At 41.4% G+C, this 26,689-nt stretch overlaps 1 protein-coding gene across 2 annotated transcripts in view; it reads right to left on the minus strand.

Moving 5' to 3' along the window:
- Window positions 1-26,479, minus strand: part of negr1 (neuronal growth regulator 1) — a 142,483-nt gene extending 116,004 nt beyond the window's left edge. For both annotated transcript variants that reach the window (XM_069694677.1, XM_069694676.1), the window contains exon 1: window positions 26,239-26,479. In XM_069694677.1, the coding sequence (XP_069550778.1) occupies window positions 26,239-26,408 (170 nt within the window). In that variant the 5' untranslated portion in view covers window positions 26,409-26,479. The remainder of the gene's footprint in view (window positions 1-26,238) is intronic.
- Between the last annotated feature and the right edge of the window lie 210 nt (window positions 26,480-26,689).

Raw genomic sequence — 26,689 nt, forward strand, 5'->3', positions numbered from 1 at the left:
TGCCCGAGGACACTTCAGCATGTGAACAGCAGGACAAAGACAACCGCCAACCTTATGATAATTAGGAACCGACGCTACCATCTGAGCCACAGCCGCCATGTGCAGTGATTAACTTTCTTTTGATGAAAGAAGAAATCGTTCAATTCAGGCAGTCTGAAAACAGTGTAAAGGCCATTTTTGTGAAACTGTTTCCACAGTGATACGGGGGAGTGCAGAGGTATAGAAATGTGCAGGGCTTGAACTGCCCCACAAATTCCTCTCTCCACATTTCTGACATTCCTACTTCCTCCATTATCTGTGTTCCCTGCTGAACTGCACCGATCGCCATGAAAGAAACACGCAATTCAGAGAGGAGATTGGAGGAAATGAGGATTTTGTTTTGTGCGGTCCCGGACACCAGTGTGTCAATCGGCCAACTCTCCCTGCGCATCTTTTACTCAATACTGCACAGAAACCATTTGATGAAGCCATCTGTATTTTTCCTGCATGCAGTTTTGTACTGTTTCTTGAGTATATTAATATTCTCCCTCGACCCTAAAGTATTTTGAAGTTGGCCTTGTCTTCCCCCACGATAAAATGACAATAGAAATCCAATTACATCTGGAGTGATCTGGTTTCTCCCTTTATTCAGACGCATTGGTATATATTTCCAGTGACAACACTGGCCATGATCAAAATAGCACTCTCCAAAAACATGAAAAACTGTATGAGAATAATAATTCTTAATAGTTTTGAACAATGCGTCGTGTAGTACTTGATGTAGCAATTTTTTTCACGTTTTAGACTGTTGAGTTATTTAAACGATAATCACATGAACTTGAGCCAGTCAGGAAACATTTGCTGGATCGTTAATAACATTCCAACTTTAATATATCCGTCACTGCATTGAGTAAAAATAAACCCATCGTAGTGAAGCTGATAATACTGTCTATTACAGTGCATTTGTGATTGTTTACATCACAGTGGATCACAGTAGGTTGTGTCATTTTTCTAGAAAGCTGATGCATGCTGACGTTGGTCACCAAGCCAACCCTGGCATCTTTACAGGCAATAACAGCTGAGGTAATACAGTGCTTTCGCCTTTTTAACACACTGGCAAACATCAACATTTTCTATAATTTGAATGCCAAACAGCCTAACACTGGCAAAAGGTTTAACTTATATTGGAAAACATTTCAGAGTTCAAATGTCTGCATTAGTGCCACAATACTGGTTTTACAGTTCTCCACCAAGCTCTATTAAGCCTCTGTTAGTGTGTGTGTGTGTGTGTGTGTAGGGGTAATCGTCTTGTTGAAGACCTAGTCGATATTTCCAAAACATAAAACCATAAACTTTCTGTAGGTGCATCTGAAAGGCAGTCAGTTGCAAAACAACAGAGATTATATTGACAGTAAATCAGTTATTCACAGCGTGCCCTGTTTTCGCTGCAGGTCATATGAACTGAATATTGATGGTTAAAAGATATTCGCGCGGCTGTCAGGTCTCATGTCAGGTGGTGTCAGGTCTTCTATGTATGCACATGACATGGAAAATGCTCTGCTTTAAAATCCCTCCGTCATAAACACTGACAGTAACAAGCGAGTATTTGTTATTGCTTTCCTGCAGGGCTTTATCCACCCTTTTTGATGTGCTCTGTCCATAGCACAAATGGACAATCCTTCATTGTCAGAGGACTTTGGAACCCCTGCACAGTCCGATAGGTGCGACCACATTCATCATCCTGACAAAGGGAAATAAGCAATTGCCACAGCACTTAACTGGTTTCAGTCATCTGCAAATATTGGAATAAATACATCGAGCAGAGGAGAGGTCCCTCTGGGTATAGTCATATTTTACATGCCCTATTTGTGCTCGCATGCTTCCTTTAGGGACAGTCCTCTTCTCTCTGTCTCACGGTATTGCACACATACATGCAGTACACGCGCAGTTCCCTCCTGTAGTTTAGAGAGCGGGTGAAAGAACTGGGTTGTACATCAGGAACCGTTTGAACATCCTGCTTTTACCACAAAGCTTTAGGAAACACTTCATCCAGAACCCCTGCTAATAGCAGAACTATAGAGCTCAGACAAGAGGTGTTTGAGGGGACGCCCAAAGCCTTCAGCTTAAGTCTGTTAATTATCATGACAGAATCCAGCAGAGAACTGCATTGTGAAGGTTTTTTTTTGTATTTTATTATTCAAAAGCAGTGTTGTGATCACTGACAGTTTCAGCATTTATATTTCTCTTTGTGTAAGTACAGTGTTTGTATGCATGTTAGCCTGTTTGTATGGGAGGAGGTGGCAGAAGATTGGATGAACACAGAAATTCAGTGACTGCTCCTCTGCTTAAAATGCAGAGCCTGTGCGTTGGCAGCAACCAAAAAGTCCTTAGTTAAGCTAATCGCGAGTCCATTTGGCAAGGATTATGTTCAGTTTAGGGATCGGCCCACGAACAGGGTCTCTGATTCATAACATTGATTTGAGTAAGTAATTGTATTGATAGAGCAAATACTCTATTTTGAGATTGCCTTAATCACTGTAAAGTCTCCATAAGAAGACATTAGTAAGAATAAAATACTATTACATTAATTAAGAAATCGGTATGCCTCTGGGGTGTGTGGGGGGTTCTAGCTGGGTTGACTCAAGGACACAGTGAAAGGGAGAAGTCAGAAAGGAGTCAGCACAGCAATAGTGTGAACATTACTTCCTGATGACAGCCAACAGGGGGCACAACACGGGTTGGAGAGGCATTTATTTACCTCACCACACCAAGGCTCGGAGCCTGTTGCACTTAACTGAGTGAAGTGGTAGTCAGCAGGGTGAAAAACAATCCAATTCCTCCAGGAGTGTCAACACGGGTGTACAGTTTTAAAGAGGCAGTCAAACAATCCAGACCTTTGGGCTGTGTGTGCAAGGGGAGCTGGACAAAACAATTTAAGTTAAATGATGGACACAGGACAAATTTTAAGTTCTCTGCTTCCTCATTGAGTTTGCCTCTTGTTTACTTGTCAACTTTGATTTACTTCAAAGAGCAATGACTTGCAAACGTGTGCCGTGCAGGCCAAGAGTCTACAGGTTTCTCTCAATGAAATCACTCAAGCCTTTCACCGACGGTAACCAAGCTTAGCTTTGGCTGTCCTGTATGTTACATTTTGTTGGTCTTCAACAAATTATAAGAATGATATTGTTATACACTGCATGTAAGTTGCATTTGAGTGGCCACCTGCAAATGTATAATGTTAATAATCAGAATGTCTACTGGGCCAGTAACACTGGGATAACGTTTACAGCAATTTAAAAGTAACATAGCAATGCACTTGCTGATGTTGTGGACAGGTATTTGTATTCATGTTAATGCTCTCCCGCTGGATCAATTGGCTCTTCTTCTTCTTCTTCTCTCTGTGCCTTGACACTTTTTTCTAAATAAGCATAGGTGTGATAATGATTCCTGGCACACATTGTAAAGGCAAGAAAACTTGACAAAAAAATGATTGGGTAGTAACAGCTAAGAGCCATTAGTCTGGTGTTTTGTCTATAGAGGAAGTAACTGGTGTGAAGCAGCAATTCAAATTACTTTGAGACAGATTGGTAATGTTGATTGACAGGTATGAAAAAAAAGAATATTGAAGGCAAAGCAGAGTTATATAATTTCAATTTAAATGACATAATTGCATTTTGCATGTGGGCATGAGCTTTACCCAAAACCCCCCTTGTCATTTTTGCAACAGTTGCCTGTTACCAAATGACCTTGTTAAGCGTAATTAGTTGGAGCTAAATCAGGGCACTGTTAAGTTGAACAAGAAATTGCTCTTATTGTCTTGAAATGTTCTCCAGACAAACCCCAGTGTTTGGATTAAGACAAATGTAGCCTAATGGCAGCAAGTCTGAAAACAAATTATAGACTAAGTTTTCCATTAGTGCCAATAATCTTCCAACTTATTAAAACAAAAAAGTCGTCCAAGTCCAGCAGCACGCGCATCACAATCTGGTTTAATTCAATAACCTCCTGATCGATTGTTATTCTTTCCCTTAATCTCCTTTATGTCAAAACCAATCAAAAATCCTGAAGAAAATTGCTCCTCTTGGTTAGCACATCCAATCAATTGCATTACAGTCATTGAAACATGTGCAGAGGCAGTGGCAGGTCTCCAAAAGCAGCACCAGATTGGCACAAAAACATATTACACATCATGATGTTATTTAAAGCTTATTAAATGATGGATGTGGGCCTGATTTTTCTCCACCCATGTGCCAGTAGTGAGGGGGAATAGCATGAGAATGCGTGTCGAAGTGAACAGGTTCATTAAGCTCGTGTAAATTGCTTCAGCATCCGGGGCTTTAGCGTCTTGGCAACCAGGATAATAATGGTAAACGCGAAACACCCAGCAGAGAATCCATCTCATCCCTTCCTTGGGCATTATTATGCCTCACCAGCTCTTGCTGCTCATTATCGACATTGCACACATTTAAATGAGCCAATGGCAAATGATTATACACACAAATACACAATACTGTATACTCTGTGGGGTTTGAGGGGATGGGCTGATGATTGTGTGCTAGATACAACAAACTGACCTCATCAAACATGGACAAGAATCACAAGACTAAACTGAGTTTGTGATTCCGACCCATTCCTTTTCATCATGTGTATGACTGGGATCGCAGCACCGGAGTGAGCTGCTCTCCTGACATCAAACCCCCCCTCACTCCCCCCCCCAAAAAAAAACTGTTTATAGAGTATGTCATTTCAGCTGAGGGTAAAATGGCTGATAAGAAGTTAAGTGAGCTAAGCTCCTAAATTGGATGGTTCCAGAAGTGCAGGAAGCTGAATAAGATGTATGGGCTGCAGCCTGTAACCTGTGAGATTTTTCCTTATCAGTTTATGAAACATGCAATTAGTTGAAGATGGCCGCAAGGGTTATTGAATAACCCCATTAAAGAGAACAGTGTTAAATAGGAAAGTGCCTAAAGGCAAACGTAATGGGTTTTTCTATGACATGCTTTTGATGGGAGGGATTTGATGGGAAATAATGCTTTCCTTGCTCTTAATTCAGAGATTGGAGACCTTGACGTGTGTGTGTGTGTGTGTGTGTGTGTGTGTGTGTGTGTGTGTGTGTGTGTGTGTGTGTGTGTGTGTGTGTGTGTGTGTGTGTGTGTGTGTGTGTGTGTGTGTGTGTGTGTGTGTGTGTGTGTGGTGGGGGGAGGAGGGAGAGGGGGTATTCCATAATTAATAAATACAAAACACGAACTGGCCATTGCACAGTATTCATTAAACATCTGGCAGCAAGTGAGCCTTGAGGCGGTCTTGGTAGCCTGCTTTTTAGGGAAAGATTGGAGAAAATATTTTTGAAAGAGTTATTGCGAGCTTTCACCCAATACATTGGTAGGCAAATCATATCAACACCGTGAAAATCAGGGATTAATGGAATCTATTTTTAAACACAGCTTAGCATAGCATGGCTGAACAGAGCTCTGGTTGCTTTTTTGCATCCATCATTCAGGGGTTTGGTTACGTTGTCGATGTGCCAAGTCCTTCACAGCACAGATGTCTTTCCGGTAACTGTCTTTAGAAGTGCATGGACTTGACACTACTGATGTGGTGCAAAACATACATGATAACAAGTCTGTACGATGTCTGGCCTCTGCAACTTGTGTTAATCCTCCACGTTTAACAAGTCAGTGCCTCCCAGTCTCACACGTTTTAGGAAAGGAGTTGACTCATCTTGCATTTTTGCTTTTTTTAATTCACAAGTAATCAGCAGTACACGACAAGAAAATTGTGATACCTTGAGCAATGATGAAGCACAGATGTTTGATTTGATTGTATAATTGCGCGCAAACAATTTTCAAAGAATGAATGTTTAATGAGACGCTCAACTTGAATAAATAATGGTAAATATGCAGGTGTTAAGGCAGTGTACAATATTAATGCAAAGGGTTAATTAGTTAGCGTTTAGCTTGGCTTGTAATGGACATGTGGAGACGTTCGCTATGTGTTACGATTTTTGCCTTTAAAGCAATTTGCCTGTGTTGGATAGGAGCAGCAGACAGAGAGGTAATGTGGAAGAACAGAGCAGGGGATTGCCATGCAGCAAAGGTCCAGCTGGACAGATCAAACTGAGAACTCCCTGCTGACAGCAAGCATTTACACCCATGTGGTATGCGCTCTAACATCTCACCTACCAGGTTGCCCCTGCAATATTCACCATGTTAAATCAATTCTAGGAGTTGTGTTGCATTTCTGAAGCATGAAGACATGTCTATACTAAGATGTTGTGATGAAGTAAAAGACTCTCTAAAAGGAGAGGTAAACACTTCAAAGTTGTCGCTTTATGCTGCATTTCTGAGTGAACTAGGCAGCTGCCGCACGAGCATGTGCAAATGATTGTTGGGCTGTTAAACAGTGACATCACTGTGTGTGTATGGTGTGTGTGTGTGTGTGTGTGTGTGTGTGTGTGTGTGTGTGTGTGTGTGTGTGTGTGTGTGTGTGTGTGTGTGTGTGTGTGTGTGTGTGTGTGTGTGTGTGTGTGTGTGTGTATTTGTTTGTGAGCGTGTTTGTAGGGCTCCCTTTGCTTTTTACTGGTCCCAGTCAGCAGCATGCAGTGTAGAAAGCTCAAGTTGCCGTGTTTATGTTTTTAGTGAAGAATACCAATAAAGCATCTAAAATGTCAGCAGCAGCATCCGGACAGGGGAGTCACTGAACATATACAACCTTAGTCTAAATACGTATGAGTAGATGTTTGATATTTTTTGTGAATACACGTATTTGCTGCTTTGCATTAGAAGGCTTATACCACCCTTGTGTCTGTCTGTGGTGTGCTGCTGCTGACTTTTTTTGAACCACACAGAACCACAGCAGGAAGAAAGAAAATATGATTGGCTTATGTGCTTGACGTGCAATTTACATTCAAATGAATGGACGCTGGTTTTTTTTTGGAGTGCAGAATGTGATTTCTATAATCCTGTGCATCAATGGTTGCAGTCCTACCTCTGCGGTGAGAATCAAATGATTACATCATATCCCCCGAAGCTGCACTCAGATGTAAGCCAAAGACATTGTTAAGTTATTGTCAGTTATCTGTCCTTTCTGCTGTACAAATGTGAAAGAACAGCGAACAGGGACAAATGAGACCCAGCTGCAGGAGCGGTGACCTAAAGATTTGTATTTTATATAGTCCTCTAATTTTCTGGCAGTGAAACACAAAGCCAGCAATAAAACGTTGAACCCGAGTGAGATTGCTGTGGGCACACCTGCTCTGGCAGAGCAGGGTTATCACTTGTAGAAGAACATGAAAGTGAAAACAATAGAGACTGCTGAATTGTGGATGGTCATTTTATTGGCCCGTGAGATTCAAAGTAGCTGGAGCAGCTCCTCCGGAAGGCAATCAACCAAAATAGTGATCAGCAGGTTCACTGGGAAAATTCAAACTTTGCAGAATTGTGTAAAAGCCTGAGCTTGGTCTGAGAGAACAATCCCATAGAGGTATTAAAAGAGCAAACTAAGGCTAAAATGCTAATTTAAGCATGTATGTTTGTGTAACCACGAATCAAAGTTCAGAGAAAACCAGCAGAATTGACCTCCTCTTCAATTAAATGATGCCCTGATGCTGCTTCTCACAACTGACTGATTACTCTGTTCACAATGTGGAAATGGAATAAGTGGATTTTGCAGTCTGGGCTATGGTATATGCTCATTTCTGGTAAGGCTATTTTAGAATTAAAGCCTGCAATCTGTTATCAACTCCCTGTGGACTAATGGGAGCAGCTAATTCCCAGGCTCAACATTAGGCCCAATCAAGCCGTAACCAAGCTGCTGTTTGACTGGAATACACACACGTCTGTCAGTTGGTATGCACCAGCACATACAGTGCTGCATTATTTCTGAATATATAAACAAATCCTGATCATATTCAGTTAACGTTGCAGTAATTGTATTTCTACATAGTTTTGATTTAACTACCATTTCCGCCCCTGTTCAGGTCACATTTTCCCTGATTGGTGGCTCACTCGTGGGCGCTGAGGTCACTCTGGATCTGACATTTGATATGATGGATGGTCGATGGAACACACAGTGTGTTTCAGTGAGCTCACTAGGTTGCCACTCTGTTATAAGCCCAGTAACCATTGACCTTGACAGCAAGATAGGACAGCCCCCATCCTGAAGGCGAGAATCTGATAACCATGTCATCCATCATAGTGGCGCTGAACCAAACACACAGGTCAGAAGCCTCGAGTTGGTACTGAATCCTCACCCACACAAAATGTATATCGACGCACGCGCTCACAGGAGGGAAAAGCTGGCAATGTGGTCTTTTAGCCCTTAAAGGATCCAGCAGAATGTTCCTTTTTGTCAGCGATTAATGATGTATGGAGCTTCAGTGTTGTGGGAGATAGTGCCGTCAGTCAACCCCTCCCCTGTTTTACTCACACACACACACACACACACACACACATATATGGTACTCACATACACAAGCAGGCATACCGGACAAGCCCACAAACACATTATGCAATCATACATGTGTACAGGCACATGCATGAGCTTCTGTTTGGCCCCTTCTCACACATCTCTCTCTCTCTCTCTCTCTCTCTCTTATTTTTTTTCCCCTTGGGCTTTGCTGAAATAGTCCACAGCTTCAACGTCTCACCTCCTGACAGAAAAGACCTCAATTCCCCACCTGTACACACTAACAAGAGAGCCTGAATCCTCCTTACAGCATGTAGGTCAGCCCTGCCTTTCATGGCTGCCGGTTAAAAAGGAGAGGTTATTGCCAATAGATCCCAGCTCCACTCTCCAAAAGACGCTTTTAGTCTAAAACAGCGAGCTTCTCCCACATGAGTATGATGGTCTATTAGGAGGGCAGGCTGCTGTGAAGTCATGATCTTTCAACACAGCTGATGATGATGAACTCTGACCTTAAAGGCATAAAAAAAAAAAAAAAATTAAAAATACAAAAACACCTGGCTTGCCTCGATGATATCATGTTGTCATATCATTTGCTCTTCCTTAATCAAGAGAAATCTCCGGCGGTGCAATAACATATTGTACCTCTGCCCTGCTAGAGAGGCTGGTACAGTCATTACAAACGCCATACAAACATTAGCATCAAGATGATGCTGTTGAGGATAATTTGTGAGTGGTGAAATAGTATTCTGATGGAGGAACTAAAACTTAATTTCACAATATTCATCTAATGCTGATGACTGTTTTATGAAGGGCGGCGTCAGAAAGCCGGACACTCAGCCGTGGTCTATGTCATGGTTGCAAACCTGGGCCTGATTTTACCGTCCAAAGTGACCAATTTCAGATTGTAGACATTTTGAAAGGTTGAATTAGGGCATAACTGCAAACGCATTATCATCTAGCTAAATTCTCTCTATCGCAGCCCTTCATGTGAGGGCAGCCTCTGTATTATATTACCGTACACCTCCCTGAGGAAAGATTATCTTAAAGCGTTTTCCACATGGACATTTTCTGCTACTGAACAGAGGGCATAAAACGAACAAAAGAACTCGCGCCAGGAAATATAACCATAATTCTAATTTCAAAGTATGGGGCTTTTAGAAGTTCATACATGATAAAATACCTCAAAGATAATATTCAGAAGAGAATTTTTTAAGCTTTCATTAGCTGGTACTGACACTGTCAAGACTGTGACAAAGCCGTGAGAAGACTCCCCAAATGAGAAGCATTTTATATGATGATGAACTGTCATTATCATTATACCCTCCATACAGAGCCAAGTACCCATTTTTGGAAACGTGACAAATCTCTGCGCCAGTGTCACGCTGTGACAGTGTTAGAGCCGAGGAGGAACAGTTGGTTATAGATGGCTGACACAAGAGTGATGGGAGGCAGTGTAAACATTTGACTGGTTGAACATACAATATTTGTCAGAGGTCGCGGCGCTTGATGTTGCATACATCATTGTATTGCAGTGTTTGCTGATAGCAATCGATGACCCTCCATGATCTGCAAGTTATATTCAGATGGGAGTTAAAAATGGCTTTTAATGAGATGTTACACTATTTATTAATTTTTTGAATAGGTCTCTTTTTATACCCATACATATGTTGAAGTAGAGCTAAAAGTATAAAGTACATTTGTTTTTCATCATTTTTTTTTTTTATTAATAATTGGGATCTACAACACAGAGGCCTAACTTAACAATGTATTTTTATTATCCACATCGGTGGATGCAAAATAATTTAAAAAGAGATCAAAAGAAGTAATTGCCCTGTTTTGATGTTCAGAGCTGCAGGAGGCTTTGATGCAGTCACTTTCTGTGCAGTCTGTTGTCATTCCTGGAATTGGCCAGCCGCTGTCATTCTCTCTTCCCCTTCTTTCTCCTTCTGCCAGATAGGGAAAAGGGTTGGAACGAGCCCGGAGTTGGAGTGATGATTGATGACACGCCTCCTCTGGTGCACACTTCCCTGCTGACGCACTCTCACACTGCTACACTTTTCAGCACTAATTGGGCAACCCTGCAAACTCCCCTCCCAGTGTATGTGGGGTTCGGGTTCTGATTAAGCACTGCCCACAAGCCCCCCCTCCCTCCCCCAGCATGACGGTAACCCACTGCGGCCCTGTTTACTGTGTGCAGCTCATTTGCCAGACAGTAAGGAGGGCATCAAGAGCCATAATATTGCCAGATGAGAACCTGTGAGTTTTCCTTTGGAACAGTGGGACTATTAATATCTATGGTAAAAAAAAAAAAAAAAGGCCTCTACGCACTTATAGAATACATTACGACAGAGACGCCGAACTATTACATAGCAATCCAATCCAGACAACAGCCACTTGATTTTCCCCCGGACTGTGTTGTGAGCCAAAGTGCTATCTGGGGCTTTCATTGTTTGTCTCCCCTGACTTCATCAAGGGTGACTTACATAACCTATGATATGTGTATAAAGCCTTTATGAAGATGGATATTAACTGACACAATTTAGATTAAGTGCCTCGCTCAAGGACACATCAGCAGTATCTCCTGCACCTGCGTTTGAACTGACAACCTCAGGATCATTAATCCATTTAGGGCGCTGAGGAACTCAGCAGAGTAAACAGAAGGCCGGCGTCCTTTAGGACTGTTTGCTAAACAGCACGGCATGTTTAGATCATGAATTCATCCACAGTATTCTGTAATGCCAGACCGGGCAATTACTAAGCTCGCAAACCATATGGTTGGGAAGACATCTAATAACAGTATGTTCCCTGGTTTTCAATGAAGGACAAAGGTTCAGCTTATGGGTTGAGAAATTGTAGCTGTGCACTGAGGCATGACTGATCTGAGCAATTGGTGAGCACAAAGAGTATTATGTAAAAAAGCCCCCCGAATAAATGTACAGGATGTGCCTAAATCTGATTATGAAAGTCGAAACAACTATTACTGTCATTTTGCTCTCCACAAGCTCAATCTCTTTTCTGCTTTATCAGCAAACCCGGCACAATGTTGTTGTTTTTTTCCTTTTGTTTTTAAATCCCTTTTCTGGTTCATTTTCTCTCATGCCTTCTTTTCTCCCCCTCTCGTTATTCTTCTCCTTTTATGTGCTGCTTTTATCCCGACGTAATTGTTAATGTTTAAGTGTCTCGGGGCCCCCAGACTGTATAATTAGGACCTGTCACTTCCTCAGTGGTACAGTAAACCAGGAGAGGCTTCAGCGTGTCACGTCTGAGAGAAAATCACAAGAATTTGGAGGTGGAGATTATATTTACAGAGGCTTTGAATTTACTCTCTGGCTCGCTCTCATCTGTGCTTAAATAGGCACTTCTGAGGATGAACTTAGAACTTTAGGGAGCTACCTCGCCTGAGAAAGGCTTGCGAGTTGATTAGCTGGTTCTAAAACCATGTGTAAGCTTACAGCGTGAATTATTCTTATTCCGTTTTTAATCGCTACAAAGGAACGCCTACATGAATTATTCATGCAGCTGTATACAGTATCTCTCTGAGATTAAAAAAAATATATATATATCTGTGGAATAATTAAGCCGGCAAAACAGCAGCTGAGTTGACACACAACAAGAGCACATTCAAACTGGTCTCGGAAAATAAAATCAATTTGGAGGAACTGGCAGGAGTCCATATGAAGTGCTCTAAACATTCCTTCGCACAGATTTCCTTGCTGTCAGGTGTAGTACGGTGAAATGTCAACTCCAGCTGTGCCTTGACACTAATTCACCACACAATGAAAAGTACAACTATACTGTATGAAATAACACACACAAGTATAAAGTAAGTCAGATACCATTTGGTGCTCTTTTTTTTCACTCCCACACATACACACCCTCAGTAGCAAGCAGCATTTCTGTCAGCCTACCCCGTACTTGTACCTGCTCTTCCTATTTATCCATTGCCGTGTCAGGTAGAAAACCGAATCTGACGCAGCATGTTCGTAAATACTTCCTTAATAGCCAACAACATACTGTCAAGCTAAACTTTGCACCAAGTGTCAGAGTTTAATGCCAAATGAAACAGACTCTTAAGAGTATTGTATTTCTGGCTGTGCTCACGCTCCTCACTTGTTTCGTCAGAAAACTTTGTCAAAATAAACATCTTTAAAATATCTGCGGGAATTCACATTTTCATTTACAATACCCCTTCTCTAAAGAGTTAAAAAATCAGAGCATAATGGACTCCCTTGCAAACTAAGCTTTTCCTAATTCCAAATTACCCAGACAAAGTCTAAGCACTTTCCATGAACGGGGGGGGGGGGTTGCTTCCTTACACAGAGTTTAAAAGCATGTCATCTTGACTGTAATCTAGCTCTCGACACATCAAATTATTGTCTACCTCTTAACTAAACATTTGCATGTCTAAAATATCATTGTGCTACAGAAATCCATTTCACACATTGAGGAGTAATTTCAATTCACCTGTCAACACAATTACTCTGAGAGGAAAGCTGCCAAGTTCAATAGATTTAATGATGTCAGTTCTTTTCTTTCTAAATCAAATCCTTCTGTTTTTGCCATTTTATATTTCCCCATCACTGGATGATCATCTATTTTATACTGTGGTCCCCTGCCGTTATAGGTTATTCAGTTAGAATATTTTTTTTAAAGAATAGCATTGTAATAAACCCACAATAATGCACATCTTAAACCTGTTTGCTGGCAACAACTGTGCAGAAATGTTTTATTTTGTTCCACTAGAATAAGTCCTATAGTTTCCCAACTATTCAAAAACATAACCATCTTACAGTTGTGGAGGACTGTGCCAAGCTTTAAGAGTCAAGTAAAAGTTAATAAAAGGTCATTACTTTGTGAGTTTGAGGAAACGGTACACTTTAGGTCCTCTACGATATCGTTTCTCTTGCACAGTTATGTTCGTGGCATCCTGAGGTTGACACAAGACAGCAAAAATGTGTGTTTGTGTGTTTGTAAAAGCATCATCCATCGTTCATTTGGTCCTTCACTGCTCTGAAAATGCTCTTTTCAGTGTAGACTCGTTAGTTATGTGACTCTCTATGATGTCATGATAAAAAAAAAAACACAATTTGTGTCTCCTGTTGGTCATATTGTTTTAACGTCGTTAAATTGATTTCTGTCCTAATTTATTCATCACGGTTTCACTTTCCCTGATTTTTAATTGTCTATGCAAAGAATTTTGCTAAGTGTAAAATGTGTTGTAATAATGATGGCGCACTGGTTAAAAAAGGAATAACTCTTTGTTTCCCTGACTTTTGATGTCACCTTGTCTCAGACCTTCAAATTTGATTCAGTCAGTGTCAGTATTTTTGTCATGTACTGGGGTAAGCAGGGAAGCTTTGGTTTTGCTTCGCTGTTAACACTTCTGATTCTTGAGCTTCTTCGTTACAATGATCTGTATTACACAACCTGGAAACATTTCCTCGTTTCAGGAATGCACAAGATCCTCTTCTACACCAGCCAATCAAATCAAACACTGCCGCTCCCTCAAGGTGAGAGATTTGGTTCCCAAGAAATAAAATACCAAGCCTATACTGCAGAGTGGAATAGGAAAAAAAAATCAGTGGCACTCATAGAGAACATAAACTCAGTCATCTTCGGATGGCCCTGCTGGCCTGCCGGGAAGAACATGGCTGTATATCAAGTGGTTATTTTACATATCTAATGGCAAAATTGAAGAACAAGCCCACATTAACTGTGAAAGTCATTTCCAGGAATAGTTGTTTCCAGAACCACTTCCATCAGCATTAACACATTGCAATAAAGCATCTGTCTCAGATGTTCCCTTTAGTGAGCCACGTCACCGAGGTCATTCAGAACGGCGCCTGCTTCCACATGTAGCTTCACCTGTGACGGCAGATATTGAACACAACAGCAAGAACGAACCTCACCAACGCTGCACCGCAGATTTCTTCTTTTGAACTTGCTGAATGGACCTGAGGTGGTCATGAAAACACAAATAACAGGATTATCCTCACCAGGCTTTGAAAAGAGCACCCATTAGCGACTGCACTGGCAAAATCGAGGGTGGAAATTCTGAAATGAAAGTGACACTGGCACAGTGCGGAGAGGAACGCAGCGGGGGCATTGTGTTGGAATCAAAGACACTGCCTGAGGTTTGCAGCAGAAATACATGGCCCACACACTTCCAAGGAAGACAACTGGCTGTTTTAGAGATTGCAGACTGAACAGTAGAGGCTGGAAGCTGATTGAATGCCTCAGGGAAGTTCTATTGTGGCACATGATTGGGTCTAAAAAATACAGTGTGTGTGTGTGTGTGTTAAATCCAACAATTGGCGTGCACATTTTAACATGACAGAGGTACTGTATCTGCATACATTGTACTATCTACAAATACATTTCATTTGTAGGGCTGGGTGGTAATTTGCTCGGAGCTGTAATCCCCCCCGCCTTTTATAATACTAAATATGTGTGTATTTATGTGTATAATAAATGTATATAATGTGTATATAAATGTGTATAATACAAAAAAACACAGCCTGGCTTCACTGCAGACAATCTTTCTGAGGTTAATTCCATGTTGTTCTATAAAGCTGGACATGTAAGTTTGATTGAGTTAAAGAGGATAGTTAAAATGTGTCCGGAGAGAAATTCTATCCTTTTTTCTGATCCAAGAGCTTCTGAATTAGTATCATGGCTTTTAGCGTTGCCAAGACCATACTCTGTGGATTTGAGACACCAATAGTGGAGCAATGTAGCTATTTATGCTGTTAAGAAACTGGGCTAAAACCTTGAACTGCATTTATGAATGTAAATCAACAAGATCATAAATGATTATGTAGGCCACGATTCACAAAGAGAACTATGAACGGAATATAATGCACTCACAGAAGAGCATAAATATATGTCAGTGTATAAATGTATAAATATTGCATTAGCACAGGTTTGGTTGGCCCAATGGAAACACAAGTGGTGACAGCAACTCTAAATTTAATTTTAAAGGAATAATTTGAGTTCTCTTTGCATTTAGAAATAAGCAATAGGGACTTTGGTGCATTTTTTTTGTTAAAACCTCTTTAAGAAGACACTAATTATTGCTCTAAGCCGAGCACTCATACAGCCTTTAGTGACCGTCAACAGTCAGCAAAACTAAAAGGTTTTGTACGTGCAACCCTGACACTTTATCTGACGACCGCGGGATGAATTACTCCTGACATTTCAAGGGTTTAATCAAATATGCATTTTTAATTATGTTATTCATGTAAATATAGTGTTGCTGCTAAAGCGTCCAGTGTCCTTGCAAGCAGCACAGCTAACTCCACGGTGTGTGCAAATAAGTGAACATTTTTGCTTCATGCCAAGAGACTGTTAACTCTCTTTTTGCCAAAAGAACCATCGTGGACTCTGATCATTCGATTTTCTGCAGTCAATACTGTGCTAGAAAAATTAACCAGAGTAAGTGGAGTAAAACTACTCTTCATGAAAACCTTTTGTCAGCTGCTGTTTGCCCAGAGGCTCCGGTTTTTCATTGCTGCTGTACAAGTGTCCTTAGGTGTAGTGATGACGTCAACTTTCTGACAGCAAATATAAAATAAAAATGACATAAATGTGTTGTGCGACAGAGCAAAGATGGTGGTTGCATTTATGCATCTCTATTGTGATTGTAAAATGTAATGAGATTGTATAAAAGCCTCCAGCATCTGCCTCAATTTGGATAATTGATAATTTGATGTCTAATAAGTGATTAAACACAATGAGTTGACAGCCGAATATCACAGAGTAGAAGAGAACAGAGTATCACAAGCCAAATACTACAGAACAAACTCTGAAGCGTTCACTGAGAACAACAGACAGCTCATCCGTTACTCAGCAGTAACTGATCACGACTACGTTTGCTTTGGTTGCTTACCTTTAGATGCAATTAAGGAACATAAAGTTGCAGAGAGAAAGAAAAGATTAGTAGAGAAAAGGTGACCAGAGAGAGTCAGCGAGACAAAGACAGAGAGAAAATCAAAGTCTCACTATGAATAGTGAAAGGGCCCCACCGAGTCTAAAATTAGAATCTTAATGAGTGGCAGTCTCTCAGATCAGTTGATGAATTCACTATTTAACATTAGCGCAGATCCAGTCAATCTGGTGTGGTCGGCCCAGAGCCTGTCAACCAATTAATGTCAAGAGTTTTTCCTCTATGCCTAAAATGATCTTTCTTTCAGGAGCTCTGTGCTCTGTTGTGGGTATAATGAAAGTATTTTATACCTCTTGAAGGAACAACAGCATCCTTCCATAAGGGCTTGTCAAATCAGATCCTGAGTACATGTTATTGCAAAAACTACTAATAAACAGTAAAGGTCCGGGGCTTTTACAATAACCCAGCAGTAGCCGTTGGACTCGCTGTAGTGTTCTGTGTTGTCACAGTCAGTCAAGTGCATGGGAGACTGTTTTAAATTCCACTTGAGCAATGCCAGATTTTGCTCTCTTTAATTGGATTACTCCTCAGTAACAAACCATTTGTGCCATCTGTGTAAAATAGCAAAGAGTTAATACACTGTCATGAATCTACAATTAAGCAGTAAGTATCCAAAAGGGGCATTTGTCATGGCCGCCTTTCTTCAAGCAGAAAATTAAAGCTTTGCACTGAGATATGCCTCATTGTATGATCAGTACAGCAACACTGTATGGAGTGTTACGCCCACATATATGCATCAAGTCTGTACAATATTAATTAGTCAGTCTTACAAATTGTTTTTCATCAATCTCCAACATGACAGTGCTACCTTAACTCCTGACCCCTCTGGAAACAAAAGGTAGCACTATACTTATACTCTGTGCTATTGATTTGCTCCACTGCTTCTTTCTCCATTTACTAATAATTACCAATGCAGACTCTCCAATTACTAGGTTGCAACAAACATTTACAGCAGTCTGAAATCCACACACTCATTATGCAGATGACAGAAAGCGAGAGAGAGAGAGAAAACACAGAAACCATAACCTGCTCAGAGAGATTCCAATTAAAATCCTTTCACTATGCCAACATAAAACCAAAAGAATTATGACAATACATACCTCCTTTAGCTGATGGGCTACCTAATCAACTGTGGGAGACCAGCCATTGTGAACATATGAGTGGGATAACTGAAATGCTAAAATACAGATTTCAGTCACTTTTTTTTTTAATTTGTAGAATTTCCTTGAGTGGGACAAGGCATTTACAAAGATGTCTTGGAAAATATGTAAGTCAAATCTGCTTGACTCATATATTGCTGATATTTTTTGAATCAGAAGGATTATGGCATTCAAAAAAGTAATGGTAATTCTCCTCATGTTTAAAAATCCACTTTAAATGCTATGTCTAGGATATGTGTATCCTTCTAAAATCTCAGCTCACGGTTATGCTATACTGCACAAGCATCGATTAGGAGGTGAGATGAGGTCGCACACGTCTCATTCAACATAGTGCACAATCATCAAGCCAGCTTCGCTGTTTCTGAAATCACAATTTCCTGGAATAAAATTCAAGCTTCCCCTGATAAACAAAGATCTACGAGTGCAAACCAAAGATAATAAAACTAATGTTGAATTGCATTAAAGGACAAGACAATGCCCTCTATGAAAAGCTAGCATCCCTCTGGACTGTTTTAATTCACTGAAGGACATTGCTAAGATGTGTCAACACTTCTGATTTATTATTCCCACAAGATCAAACTAATGTTTACCTTTATTCCCTCCAGTCTCAACCCAAGCCCACACAAAAAGATATTGCACTTAAGGTAATGTCATCAACCTCACGATCACACAGGAATACCTCCCATGGTGATGATTCAGTCTATCTTCTGATTCAACCACTCTTTATAAATTACATAAATACGGAGATTTGGGTTAAACAGGTTGCAGATTCTGACTTCAGTTGAACATATCTGAATTCAGGGAGCTGTAGAGATTTCCCCTGCAGGAAATTCCATGTTCACCTGAAGCTCACCCCAAGGTCGAGATGTTTTCCTGGCTCAGCACAGCCAGCAAAGTGCACCACCCCTCCAACCGCACTCTTTTTCAAGGCTTCACCATCACTCAGGCTTCAAACTGTGATGTCAGCAGGTTTTTTTTCTACAACCTGCTGAGATGAGACTTGCTGGTATACAGCTCAACTGAGGAGATGATATTACGCAATGTTGCCAGCGCAGCACAACTAATTATCATGAAACACAAGGAGATGCTAACTGATTGATTAAGGATTTTAATTGAAGGGGCTCCGAGGAATCATTTCTTGCGATGATGAAAGACTGGAAGTGTTGGCATATGATTTAGAGCAGAAAATGCTGTACAGTGTTCAACAAAAAGGTGGTAATGACAAAATTACACTGCAATAGCTGTCAAAGAGAGTAGCTTAATCTTCTACACACAAGAAAATATATATGTCTAGAAGAACATGCACAGAAACAGCGTTATTTCTGATGCAGCCTACTGAAAATCAATGCACACGTTGACTATCTGCTTCAGCAGTCTGTATATAGTCCCAGCACTCCATTTAAAGTATTCACCTTCATGTAAGAAATACAGTTGTAAATAGTAACCGTAGAAATCATGGCCCATTGCTCATTTCTTTCACATCTTAACCGTTAATAAGTCAACCTTTCAGGGACATGAAAAAAAAGAGAAACCTCCCAACACGGCAGACATGCACTTGTGAAAAATTCAGTTTCAAGTAAGTTCTCTTTCAAATTGCCCAAACGCTAACCTCTTATTGCCTTTCTACTCTTCTGTCTGTCAAGTTTAATTTTGAGGCTTATAGCTTTCTCACAACACTGAAACGCTCCTCGGAGATTTTCCTGTAGAATTATTGCAATTACGGGGGTGCTCAGAGCTGGAAATGGGTAAAAGCTCTATTTTCCAGCCCAAATCATTTTTTCTATCCCATATAATTGTCGTGATTATAGGAATATTAGAACGATGCTTTAAAACCTAGTATAGCATCTATTTCCCTCAAAGGATTTACCTTGAGAAAGCATTTCCATTTAGACTTTAATTCACCGGGGCACTCAATCACTTTAGTGCTAATTGAAATATATTAGAAATAGAAATGCTTAATTTATAGAGAGTACAATGGATTGACTTGCCTGACAAATGATGGCCATGAATGCAATCCATTTGGAAACTGTTTATAGCGTGTAAATCTGGCTTTTGAATGCATGTTAGTCCCACCACATAGTTACAGTATGAGGTTGTAAATCATGGCGCGTAAAAAGCTCTGGCAGCATCCTCGAATGTGTTCAGTAGGAAGCCAGGAATGAGTAGGTTGCTTTACCTTCCAACAGCAGATTGGGTTTTCTTTATGTCTGTTTCAGAAAGAGAGACACATTTCATTTGCATCTGGCTGGCTAACCAGGGCCAAACTGTAATATTCAAAAGGCATTTGATTTACCTCAGGAGTAGTGTTGTTCTGCGTTGACTGGTATCGCTTGACATTTGTCTTTCATCTTCGGGCAATGAAAACAAAGAAATGGTTGGTTTGGATAATACTTATTTTCAGATAGCTTTGCTAATTTTGTAAATTCCCCTCCAGAAGAGATTAGGGATGGGTCGTGATTTTTGATTTTTTTTTTAATAGTGATTAAAAAAAAATCAAATACTTTTATGCGACTATCATTTTACCTTATTTCCTTTGTTTTTGTGGCGCCTTGTAGTGAGCGTTACTACCGGTGATGTACCTAAAATCTGTTTTCCGACATGAAACGACAGGAGGAGAAGAACACGTTGCTAGTAGGTGCCTGTAATACTTGTGGCACTTTGATATCAGCCGCTACAAACTGCAAAACATATAAAGACGACTGCAACCATTAAAACGTTCTGTGTGGAACTCCTTCAAAAGTAACAGGAAATTAGCTACAGGGCAAAGTCTGCCAGGTACAGCCAGCAACAAATCATAAGTCGACATAGGTTATGCAAAACAATGCATAGCTATGCAAATTCATTTCAGATCTTATCTTATCAAAGTTTGATGTTAGTTGTTGCAAAGCAAACGATCAAAGATTTATAGATAAAGACGTGGTTCTCAGCCGCTTTGTCGAAGGCGAGGGTTTTTGAAGTTTGACATCATATGTTGAGTCTGAGGTTACAGCACGAGTGAGTCTCTCTCTCTCTCTGTGTGTGTGTGTGTGTGTGTGTGTGTGTGTGTGTGTGTGTGTGTGTGTGTGTGTGTGTGTGTGTGTGTGTGTGTGTGTGTGTGTGTGTGTGTGTGTGCGTGTGCGTGCGCGTGTGTGTGTAATATTGAATAGTATATTTGCTTGAAGTGCCCGGTCTCAGAAGAGATGTTTGCTGCAGCTGACTTTTTAAAACAAATCATGACAGTCTCTGAGTTTCAAGAGGCTGCTGTGTAAAAGGTTAACTGACGGTCTTAAAGAAGGCAGGTGCTACAAAAGCCTTCTTAACCACTGCTCTCTCTCATGTCACCTCGCCGGCTGGTTTCCATCCGTTATAAATGGATGCCACAGTAATGAATCTGATGAATACTTCAGTGCAGCCAGCTCCCCCTGGGCAACGGGAGATAGATCCTTGTGTTAGCAATACGCCTGTTTTTTGACATAAGACAGAGTGCATCTCCCACCATTAGTAACACCTGTCTATGGTTCTTCATCTGAGAGCCCCTTCCCACCAACAGCCACTCATCACAAGTCTATTGTTTTGTATCATGATAGTGGCTATTCACTGGCCAAAAAGAGGAGGGCAAAAGACAACCTAAACACGTGATACTTGATATACGAAGATTACGATGAGCATAAGGACTGGGAAAGAGAGCACCAATGTGCTGACAGCACCACTGATCGCATTAAACATGCGGTGCAGCAAACAGGCGAGAGGATTTGGGCGTTTAATTAACAGTGACAGACTCAGGTGTGCCCCCAGATGTGTCGTAAGAGGCATACCAGGTTTTTCCCCCAAATGAATGCATGAAACTGCTGATATCTGCCAGTTGACTGATGCGTCCAGAGCACACAATATCTGCTGCTCTCAAACCAGGCTGTTGAAAATGAAGGCTTGCTTGTACTTTTTAACAGAACTGGCTGTGGCCTAATTAAAAAAGTGCTGAAATGCAGGAAGGGGAAGACATGGTTATGGTCTGTGTTAAGGAGATAGTCAACAGTTCCTCCTTTAAATTGTGTCCTGTGGAGTTTGAGCAGTCAATTAATATTCCTCTATTCTGTCTCACCAGCATCTGTGCTGGGGTGGAGGCACCAAGCCATTTAAACTAGATGTTGTATCTGGCACAAGTGCTTATAGTAAATGTCAAGACCTTTCAGAGCCATAATAATGACACAGTTGAGGAAAATGATGCATGGCCTCGTTTTTGTCCTGGATAAGGCTAGAAAACACAGCTCCAGTACAATCATGTACAGCCAGAAAAGATTTTCATCAACGGGCGTGTTGACATGAGGCAATGATTTTAGATTTATACGAATACCAGACTTTCAAACTACTGACAGGTCAATTTTGCACCATTACAAAGACTTAGGCCTGAGGTGGAGGCCTTATTTTGTGGCTGACAGCCAACTGTCAAACTGAATAACAAAAATAAGATAGGATCATTGTCTTATTCTGTGTACAGCCTTGCTCCTATTTATTTGCCTTGCTGCTATTTTCGGCCTTGATAGAATGTAAAAAAAAAAAAAAAAGCTTCTAAAGCTGAATCAGTAAAATATTTGTGTACTCCTCACAACATCATACCTATTTCAAAGAGAAAATTGAAATCCAGAGGCACAGAACACAAAATAATAAGTCTGTTTGAGATTACTACTTTAAATTGAAACGATGGCAACACCCTGTTCTTAAGGTTTCAGTCTGCTTGGTCTACGTTTACAGTCACTACCTCTTTGCTGATGATTACAGCTGCTTATCCATGTGGAAGAGGCTGCAACTGATACCGTGTGTTTCCTGACAGCATAGGGAACTGTCTTTTCATCCAGCTGTACCCCTCAAATTTGCAGCTAGGTGAATCATTTACTGGGGACAGTCAAGGTTTATTCAACTGAATCCAAATGACATGAAACCTGCAACAGTATGAAGAAGAAAAGGGTGTGTAAGCGCCTTTAAACAATGTGCCCCCTATAGAAGCTCATAGATTTTCTCCATGAGAAGAAAAGGTAGTAAATGTGCATAACTTGAATGCGCACAAGTAGGACGTTGTTAAAGCAGCAGCAAGAATCCAATACATGGGACTTCATTAGCAGCTGGATATGGCTGAGCTTTTATGTAATCAGAAAAGATTAAAAGGGTGATGACACACATGTGGACCATTCCTCATCTTCAAGAGGCTCAAATCATTTAATTGATGTGGACCCACTGTCCGACATGAATCAGGGCAGCAGAAAGGCAGCGCTAAGAATTGAGGAGGTGGGGGAAATTAACATATGACAGCAGGCGCACCTCTCGGGAGCCACTCCATAATCCAGAGGCAGTGACTAATTGCGTGCTTCTGGTTTTGTCAGTGTTTGAGAATGCTCACATTTTTAGCCAGCAATCAGCTTTGGGGCAAAGAAAAATTGCCCTACACTAGGCAGGGGTCTTAGAGAAACTCAACAAGCAGGCACTGTTTTCAGCTCTCAGTTTCTAAAAGAGATGGTTCATGCTTTTGATGCGTGACTCTCGAGACCAATGGAAAAAGAGGGGCCAAATATGGAGCAATGGTTCTGCGGGAATGTTTAAAGACAGAGGATGCTGTTATCATCACTTTGGTAACGACAGTGTTTTACAATCAGATGCAAAACAGAGTTTAATTTATTAGATCAGCAGGTGCAAGCACAGCAAAGTGTTAACTTCTCACTAGTAGCATTAACATAAGAGAAAGAAAAAAAAAAAAAAAGCCAGTGAATGGTTACAGTGAGTGCTGAATAACCCATTAATTAACTGCAGGACCCGAGCAATGAAAGCTTCTTGAAAATATTTTCCCGATCCACTCTCTGGATTTCTATCTGGTGGCGACCTGCTTGTGGAGAGTGAGTGCTGCCTTATTCAGTGGGTGGGAAGCAACTTGTTTATTGAGCTGATTCATAGAACAAGGTTAATCTCCGGTCCAATAAACCATCAGGATTCAGGCAAATCTTCTTCCACTGATCTCAGCAAACCCAGAGTATTAGACGCCCTCTCCAAAGAGACAGCCGGAGGTGTAAGTCTCTTTGATGGGACGGCCTTTGGGTATGGAGGGAACATGATTAACACAGCGAGTACCCCTTTGTTGCCAAGGTAATTATGTGACGAGCACCAACCCATTTCGAGCCTCCTCATAGCATGACACTCCTCAATTCAGCTCTTCAACCATCTAGTATCACACAACAATGACTAAAAGCCAAGCCGAGTGGAACTCGCGACAGTTAGATGCTCTATATTCACGTCCACGCCCAGCATCTCCCAGAGTCAACATCCACAGAATTCATATTGAAATGGGCAGGCCTGCCCACTCAGCCCTTCCTCAGAGCCATCAAGGCGGATATTTGATATCAGTAGGACAAGATATCATCAAACCCCTCCAAAGATTTTGCCCTTTTTTTCTGTGTCTTGTATGTTTTTGGCCATATTTCCGCCAAAATCTCCACAAGAAACGGATGCTTGGCTAATAAAACAAGGAAGACCCAACCAGAGACCAGACTACAGTTAATGCTCGCCAAACTACAGCAAACGAGGGGGCCCCGCTACCAATCACATTTACCCCACTAATGACAGCACAGATGGAGCGGTCAAAAGATCAGGGAGAGTCTCCTAAGAGGAGGAAATCAGGGGCAAGGCCATACAAAGACTATTTCTCTGAAGGGTTTTGGCTTTTACGGCTGCTTTTAATCTAGCATGAAATGCTAGCGTATATTATGTTGGTTTTACTGCTAAGAAGAAGAGAAAAAAAACAGAGTCTGTTAACTAAATACTTTTGCTTTTTAACATTTATAATATATGTCAATTATATACCATAATCAATAAAAAATAAAAAATAAAAAGTTGTGATTTATGAAACGTATAATTTATCGAAATGGCTTGATATACCTATCGGACATCATGCGGAATTAGGGTTGGGCGCCGGACTTTGATACCGTTATGGAGCCGACCGAATTGGTTCGGTAGTATGTAGCAGCCAAAACTTCCTTGTCATTTGGCGCTAAATTTAGATACCTATGTTACATCAACACCAACAGCTTTTTTTTCCGTTTTAATTGCATAACTCGTGGCGCAGGAGTAAATCTTGTGCGCGTCGGTGCGCCACAGTAGTACATGGCCTTTATTTAGGGTTAGGGTCCACCCGGTTACATTAGAACACCTTATTTCACATGCGCCGGCTAAGCATCCACTGTTATGCGAAGAGTTTTACAGAACATCAGTAAATTGCAGCATCGTGCAACAGCTTCCACGTGAGGCCTTTGGGGGGGATTTGTCGTCAAATTGCAACATGAAGCGATAGCGAGGCTACATCTGTTCATTGTAGAAACTAAAGTCCAGGTTACATCCCCCTCCCCCCCCCCTCTAAAATGCATGAATTGCACGATCAATATTAATGTAATGTCATTTTGTTATTCTTCAAATGGATTTTATAAAATTGGTGTCGAAAGTATCAAAAGTCAAGGTACCTGTAGGGGTATCAAAGATTTTTTTTTGAACGATACCCAGTCCTAAGTGGAAGAGTAAGATAATTAAAAAAAAAAAAAGAAATAAAAAAAAGAAATATTGACAGGAATGTTAATTTATGCTCAAATGTCCTCCTCTCACAATTTAAAGGTGAGGCCGACTGGCTGTGGTTTGTCATGTTTTAAAAAGTGGTTCCCCGAGAGAGAAAAAAAAAAAAAGTTTGAGAAAGACTGCATTAAATGATCTTTTAGAAATAATTTTTAACACTCGAGGCTATTTTTTTTTTTTTTTTTAAAGACTTGTTTAACAATGCTTTAGACTATTTGAATGGAATAAAGAATATGTTGTCACAAGCTGCCCGAGTGCACTGGACCAGAACCCCACCCATGGCAGTTGAATGAGCCGGTAATGGGCAGCTACCTGTGCAGCTGGCACCGTAGCCTACGTGATGGCAGGATGGAGGGGGGGAATGGATGGGGCGCGGGGCGGGGCGGGGCGGGGGGGGGGGGGGGGGGGGTGGAGGCGTCATTGCCATAACTCGATTCAGATCAGCAGCGACCACACGCAGCACCCTTTCAGCTCTCGTTTTGAAACTGCGACATCACCGTTGCGCAAGCAAGCTGAACCTCCGTAAAAAGCACGTTGAAGCGCTGCTTTTTCCGCGCGTCCCGCTCCCGTTTCAGCGACTGAAACCGGGAGAACCGACGGGCATAATGTCATCGAATTACGTAAGGCAGCGAGCGGCGGGGCTGACTTCGGGCGACGCCGTCCCACCTTCGAAGCAGCCACGAAAACCCAAACGCATGCCTGAAATAGGACTTCGGCTCCGACGTGCACGAAGGCAAAAAGTACGCGAGAAAACTTTTGCCAGCCGGGGGGGTCCGTACTTGTGCGTACTTGTCTTACTTGTCGCAGGAGTAGCGTTACGCGAAGCGGTCGCAGGCTGCCCCCCACCCTCCTACCCCCTCTTTTTTACCCCCTTACCCTCTCCGTCAGGGCGAAAACGAGGACGGGATGGAGGGACAAAAAAAAAAAAAAAAAAAAAGCCATTGTGTGTTTATCAGCAGGAGCTGAATGACAGCCCCGTACTCACAAGTAGTTAACATGCGTGTTTAAAGCCATGAGGTGGTGGTAAAAAAAACATTAAAATAAAATTTAAAAAAAAAGAGTCGAGTCTCGGAAGAACTCCGGCGGAGGGCGAGCATGTTTGAGCCGGGGAAAGTGAAGTTATGTTCGCCGGTGTGTGTGTGTGTGTGTGTGTGTGCTTTGTTTTACCTCAGGAGAGCCGTGTCGCCTTGTCTGCTGACCACACTTTCAACCGAGGAATAGTCCACAGTTTGTCCGGCGGGCAAACAGGACGGCAGAAAGCAGCACAGGCTGAGAATTATCGCAGTAAGCCACTGACCGGAGACGCAAGCATCCTGCACCGTAATCATTATGTCCATCACAGCTGGGTTTTTGTTGTCGCTTTTTCCCCCCAAGTCTTGTTGTCGCAAAAAAAAAAAAAACACACACACAAAAAAAAAAAAAAAGAAGCGCGGAGAGGTTTGGTGGGAGGGGGGAGGGAGAGGTTTAGCTTCTTTTTTTTTTTAAATAAAAATTAAAAAAAAAGAATGAAAACCCTGACGCGAACAACGCTTTTATTTCCACACTTTTCCGCCTCGGAAGGAGCCCCGTAAAGAACCGGTCCGCTGTGTAGTTTCCCTGGTTTTGTTTTGCTGGATGT

Source organism: Brachyistius frenatus, unplaced genomic scaffold (assembly GCF_029030835.1).
Source record: "Brachyistius frenatus isolate BFR_SWC_R1_liver_20210118 unplaced genomic scaffold, ASM2903083v1 Contig_18, whole genome shotgun sequence".
Lineage (NCBI taxonomy): Eukaryota > Metazoa > Chordata > Actinopteri > Embiotocidae > Brachyistius > Brachyistius frenatus.